The sequence below is a fragment of the Myotis brandtii genome, unplaced genomic scaffold (assembly GCF_000412655.1).
Source record: "Myotis brandtii unplaced genomic scaffold, ASM41265v1 scaffold1609, whole genome shotgun sequence".
Classification (NCBI taxonomy): Eukaryota; Metazoa; Chordata; class Mammalia; order Chiroptera; family Vespertilionidae; genus Myotis; species Myotis brandtii.
In genome coordinates this window covers 49,734-56,645 of record NW_005355879.1, presented here as the reverse complement: position 1 = coordinate 56,645, position 6,912 = coordinate 49,734, and the positions used below count along the sequence as shown (strand labels likewise).

General features: G+C 37.1%; 1 protein-coding gene across 1 annotated transcript in view; it reads left to right on the top strand.

Annotated features, from left to right (window-relative positions):
- Positions 1-3,553, top strand: part of LOC102251191 (glycine N-phenylacetyltransferase-like) — an 8,206-nt gene extending 4,653 nt beyond the window's left edge. The window contains exon 3 of the mRNA XM_014536333.1: positions 2,760-3,553. Coding sequence (XP_014391819.1) covers positions 2,760-3,162 — 403 coding nt within the window. The 3' untranslated portion in view covers positions 3,163-3,553. The remainder of the gene's footprint in view (positions 1-2,759) is intronic.
- The last annotated feature ends 3,359 nt before the right edge of the window (positions 3,554-6,912 follow it).

Genomic DNA, 6,912 nt, shown 5'->3' with positions numbered 1-6,912 from the left:
CATTTGTTGATTTGTTGATGATAGCCATTCTGACAGGTGTCAGATGGTACCTCATTGTTGTTTTGATTTGTATCTCTCAGATGATTAGTGACTTTGAGCATATTTTCATATGTCTCTTGGCCTTCTGTATGTCCTCTTTCAAAAAGTGTCTATTTAGGTACTTTGCCCATTTTTTGATTGGATTGTTTATCTTTCTTTTGTTAAGTTGTATGAGTTCCCTATAAAGTTTGGAGATTAAACCCTTATCGGAGATAATATTGGCAAATATGTTTTCCCATGCAGTGGGCTTTCTTGTTGTTTTGTTTATGGTTTCTTTTGCTGTGCAGAAGCTTTTTATTTTTATATAGTCCCATTTGTTTATTTTCTCCTTAGTTTCCATTGTCCTAGGAGCTGTATCAGTAAAGATATTGCCACAACATGTCTGCTATTTTGCTGCCTATGGATTCTTCTAAGATTTTTATGGTTTCCTGTCTTACATTTAAGTCCTTTATCCATTTTGAGGTTTTTTTTGTTTGTGTGTATGATGTAAGTTGGTGATCTAGTGTCATTTTTTTTGCATGTATCTGTCCAATTTTCCCAACACCATTTATTGAAGAGATTGTCTTGAACCTGTTGTATGCTCTTGCCTCCTTTGTCAAATATTAATTGAACATAAAGGCTTGAGTTGACTTCTGGGTTCTCTGTTCTGTTCCAATGGTATCTGTATGTCTGTTCTTGTGCCAGTACCAGGCAGTTTTGAGGACAGTGGTTTTGTAATATAGCTTGATATCTGGTATTGTGATCCCTCCAACTTTGTTCTTCTTTCTCAAGATTGCTGCAGCTATTTGGAGTCTTTTTTTTATTCCAGATGAATTTTTGGAGAGTTTGTTCTAGGTCTATGAAATATGCCATTGGAATTTTTAAGGGGAGTGCATTGAATCTTTAGATGGATTTGGGTAGTATAGACATTTTAATGTTGATTCTACCAATCCATGAACATGGTATATTCTTTCATTTGTTTATGTCTTCCTCCATCTCTTTTTTCAGAGTCCTGTAATATTCTGAGAACAGGTCCTTTACCTCCTTGGTTAAGTTTATTTCTAGGTATCTTAACTTTTTTGTTGCAATGGTAAATGGGATTTTTTTTTTTAGTTTCTCTTTCTGTGAGTTCATTATTGGTGTATAAAAAATCCATAGATTTCTGGGTGTTAATTTTGTATCCTGCTACATGCTGAATTTATTTATTAAGTCTAGTAGTTTTTTGATATAGTCTTTAGGGTTTTCTATGTACAGTATTATGTCATCTTCAAATAATGACAATTTTATTTATTATTTTCCAATTTGGATGCCTTTTATTTTTTCTTCTTGTCTGTTCTCTATGACTAGCACTTCCAGTACTATGTCAAACAGGAGTGGTGAAAGTGGGCATTCCTGTCTTGTTCCTGTTCTTAGGGGAAATGGTTTTAGTTTTGAGTATGATGTTGGCTGTAGGTTTGTCAAATAAGGCTTTTATTATGTTGAGGTATGACCCCTCTATTCCCATTTTGCTGAGGGTTTTTATCAGGAAAGGGTGTTGGATTTTGTCAAATGCCTTTTCTGCATCAATTGATATGATTATGTGATTTTTGTCTCTCTGGTTATTTATGTGATGTGTCAGGTTTATTGATTTGCGGATATTGTACCATCCTTGTATCCCTGGAATAAATCCCACTTGGTCATGGTGTATGATCTTTCTAATGTAATGCTGCATCCAACTTGTTAGAATTTTGTTGAGTATTTTACCATCTGTGTTCATCAGGGATATTGACCTATAATCTCTTTCTTTGTAGTGTCTTTATCTGGAATTAGGATAATGCTGGCCTCATAAAAAGAGGTTGTAAGTGTTCCTTCTTCTTGGATTTTTTTGGAATAGTTTGAGTAGGGTAGGTGTTAGTTCTTCTTTGAATGTTTGGTAAAACTCCCTTGTGAAGCTATCCAAACTAGGGCTTTTGTTTGCTGGGAGATTTTTTATTACTGCTTTTATTTCATTAGTAGTTATTGGCTTATTCAGATTTTCTTCTTCCTTATTCAGTTTTGGAAGACTGTTTTCTTTTCTATGAATTTTTCCATTTCATTCACATTGTCCAGCTTGTTGGCATATAGTTGTTCATAGTATTTTCTTACCATTCTTTGTATTTCTGTGATGTCAGTTGTTATTTCACCACTTGCATTTGTTATTTTATTTATTTGAGTCCTCTCTCTTTGTGTCTTGGTGAGTCTGGCTAAAGGTTCATCAATCTTGTTTATCTTTTGAAAGAACCAGCTCTTGATTTCATTGATTATTTTTGTGGGGGGTGTGTGGGTGTGTGTGTGTGTGTGTGTGTGTGTGTGTGTGTGGTCTCTATGTCATTTATTTCTGCTCTAATCTTCATTACTTTCTTCCTTTTACTTGCTTTGGGGCTTTTTTTGTTGTTCTCTTTCTAATTCTTTAATGTGTAAGGTTAAATAGCTTATTATTAATTTTTCTGGGGTTTTTTTTTTGAGGTAGGCCTATAATGCTATGAACTTCCCTCTCAGAACTGCTTTTACTAAGGATGCTCTTAATATCCCTATTTTATGAAGAAATAAATGGAGACAGAGAGACATTATGTTGCCCGCTAAAGATCGGGCAGCTAAGTCAGATTATGCATCCATGCATGCTGGCTATAGATGCATTACCCAGAGACAATTTTGAGGAAAATAAATATAATCCTACACAGTGTGTGTGATATTACAGGCTGTTCATCTCTCTTTTCTAACAGTAATGAAGAGCTGTTTAAACTCTCCTCCCTGGATGTTACCCATGCTACCCTGGTGGATAAATTCTGGCATTTCGGTGGCAATGAGAGAAGCCAGAGATTCATCAAGCGCTGTATTCAGACCTTCCCCTCCTTCTGTCTTCTGGGACCTGAGGGAACCCCTGTGTGCTGGAACCTGATGGACCAGACAGGAGAGATACGAATGGGGGCCACCCTGCCTGAGTACCGGGGCCAGGGTCTAATATCCCATATGTTGTTTGCCACTACTCAGGCTTTGGATAAACTTGGCTTTCCTGTATATAACCATACAGACAAAGCCAACAATATCATACAGAAAGCCAGTCATAATCTGCACCATGTCCGCTTGCCCTGTGACTGGAACCAGTGGCAATGTGTGCCTCTTTGAAGCAGCCCTGAACACAAGGCAGTGTTGAGTGGGTTGGTCCTACAGCAGGAGAAACATGTGGATGGATGCAAAGAAAAAAGTAATGATGATCAGCAATAAAGCAGTTCATGTTTTGTGAGCTCTGTAGAAGCAGTGTGGGTGGTCAAGAGGACTGACATAGTCCCTGCTCATGAATGTCCCCTGGGTTCAGCAGACCTGGCATAGACAGAACTTGCTGTAGTGAACCCTGATCTTGTTCTGTTTCCTACACTTCTGGATCTCAGTGATACTCTTTATTAAACTGCACACTGCCCTAACACTTCTCCTGGTCTCTTATCTCCATGTGGATTGTTGTTGTCAATGGGGAAATTGGACAGGTACATTGCAAAAAAAAAAAAAAAAGAAAGAAAAAGAAAGTATGCCACCTTTATACCCCGCACAAGAATAAACTCAAAATGGATCAAAGATCTAAATGTTAGACCTGAAACCACAACAATCCTAGAAGAAAACATAGGCAGTAATATCTTGGACATTTCTCATAGCATTATATTTTCTGATATATCTCCTAGGGCAAGGGAAACAAAAGAGAAAAGTAAATGTGACTATATAAAACTTAAAAGTTTTGGACAACAAAGGAAATCATCAGCAAAAGGTAAAGACAACCCACTGAATAAGAGAACTTATTTGTGTATACATCTGATAAGAGGTTAATATCCAAAATTTGTAAAGAACTTATAAAACTCAACACCAATCAAACAATCCAGTTAAGAAATAAGCAAAGGACCTGAACAGGCACTTCTCCAAAGAGGACAAGCATGGCCATTAGATATATGAAAAGATACTCAACATTACTAATCACCAGAGAAATGCAAATTAAAACCACAGTGGGATATCACCTCACCCCGGTCAGAATGGCTATTATCAATAAATCAACAAATAACACATTTTGGTGAAGATGTGGATAAAGGCAAACCCTTGTGCACTTTTGAAGGGAATGCAGATTAATGCAGCCATTTTGAAAAGCAGTATGGAGTAAGCTCAAAAAATTAAAAATGGAACTGCTTCATGACCCAAGATTTCACTTCCAGGAATTTATCTGAAGAAACCTGAAACACTAATTTTTTTAAATAAATCTTTATTGTTGAAAGTCTTACATATGTCTCATTTTTCCCCCCATTGACACCATCTAGCCCGCCACTACCCCCCACCCCAGGCCTTCACCACCCTATTGTCTGTGTCCATAGGTTATGCATATATGCATACAAAATCTTCAGTTGATTACCTCCCACCCACGCACATTCTCCCTTCTTCCCTCCAAGATTCTGCACTCTATTCTATGCTTCCATGTCTCTGGATCCACTACGTTCATCAGTTTATTTTGTTAATTATATTCCACATATGAGTGAGATCATGTGATACTTGTCTTTCTCTGACTGACTTACTTCACTTAGCATGATACTGTCCAGGTCCCTCCATGCTATCTCAAAGGGTAAGAAATTCTTTTTTTCTACTGCTGCATAGTATTCCATGGTATAAATGTACCATGGCTTTTTTATCCACTCATTAACTGATGGGCATCTACTGATCTTAGTTATTGTAAATTGTGCTACTATGAACATAGGAGTGCATACATTCTCTGATACACTCATTTGAAAGAATATATGCACCTCTCTTTTTATTATAGCACTATTTACAATAGCCAAGATTTGGAAGCAGCCCAAGTACCCATTAGTAGATGAGTGGATAAAAAAAGCTATGTCACACACAATAGAATACTACTTAGCCATAAAAAAGAAAGAAATCTTACCTTTTGCAACAGCATGGATGGACCTGGAGAATATTATTGTAAGTAAAATAATTCAATCAGAGAAAACACATATCATAAGATTCCACTTAAAGGTGGATTCTAATGAACAAAATAAACTAACAAACAAAATAGAAACAGACTCATAGCTGTCAGAGGAGAGGCAGTAGGGAGGCTGGGTAAAACAGGTAAAGGAATTCAGCAAAAAAAAAAAAAATTTCATAGACAAAACAATATAGTCATTCCCAGAAGGAAATGTGGATAGGGGAACCTAGAGAGGGTTAATGGGAGATAAATGATGATGGAAAAAGACATAGAGACACAACGTGGGATAGTGACCACACAATACAATATATAGATAATGTATTTTAGATTTGCACACCAAAAACTTATATAATTTTATTAACTAACATAACCCTAATAAATTCAATAAAAAATAAAATTAAAAATAATGAATCTTAGCAAATATTTGTGTTTAGCACAGTATTGTTATCTATAAGTACAATGTTGTACAACAGATCTCTGGAACTTTTTCATCTTGCATAACAGACATACTTTGCCCTTTGAGCAAATCATTATGCTTCCCCCTCCCCAGCTCCCAGTAAGTACCACTCTATCCTCAGCTTCTATGAGTATCATTACTTTAGATACCTCATTTAAATGGAATCATACATTCTTTGTCCTTTGGTGACTGGCTTATTTATTTAGCATAATGTCCTGAAGTTTCACCTATATTGTCACATATGGCAGGATTTTCCTCTTTTGCAAATACTGAATATTATTCATATATATATTCAGTAGACCACATTTTCTTGATCAAGTCATCTGTTGAGAGACACTTAGGTTGCTTCCACTTCTTGGCTATTGTGAATAAGGCTGCAATGAACATGAGAGTGAAGGAAGCTATTCAAGGTCCTGATTTCAATTCCTGTGAATATATTCCCAGAAGTGGGATAGCTGAGTAATAAGATAGGTGTACTTTTTTTGTGTGGAATTCTCATATTGATTATAACAGTAGCTACACTATTTTACAATCCTATCACTAGTGCACAAAAGTCCCAATTTCTCCATATCTTTGTCACACTTGTTAGTTTCAGTCCCCCCAAAATTGAGCACAGGAAGAATTCAAAACCCTACCAAGTAAGTACTATTATTTACTGCTCTTTATATATACAGAAAAAGAGCACGAAAGATGAAAAAGTCTGTCCAAGGTCACATCGTAGGTAAGTAATGCAGTCAGGATCTCAACCCTGTTAGTTTGGCCCCATTGTTATCTCTCTGAGCCACTATGCTAGGCTGCTTCTATCATCATTGCCAGCACCTCACTCCATTACCCAGGGAAAAACACAGAGATGAAGACTGACACCAGAGCTCCTGAACCCCTTTCCTTGTACCTTATCCCAAAGAACGTAAGAAAATTTACATTCATTACTTCATGTAACACAGCAAGGATAAAAGCACAGAGTCAAGGAAGAGCAGAACAATGCTTGGTTATCTGGTAGGAAAGCACTCTCGACAGCTGGAGAAACATCCTGGAGAGGTTAAGAAACTAGTTTAAGATACAAGGCTTGGGGGTAGAGGCCCTGGAATTTTCTGAGTGACTGAGTGCAGGTGATGGCTGAAGGAGAGAGAGGACTAGGAGTCTGACTTCAGGTACTGGGCACAGAAGGATCCCACTCTTTTGTTGTAATCAACTTTAGTGAGAAACAGACACTACTTGGGCCCAAGGGGCCCACTCTATTGATAGTGACAGAATAGTTTCATTGGCCTTTGGCTTTAGAGAAAGAGTAATAAATGATCATAATGACTTTAACCCAGGAGATAACATTGAAAATTAATAGTCTAGGAGGGACGAGACTCCTAGAAAGGGCAGAAAAAAATATATGCAAACCTGTGTTGTGCTGATCCATGGACTGAAGGAGCACTCAAGCTCTTCTTTCTCTCTGGACACCAGTTACACCTGTCTC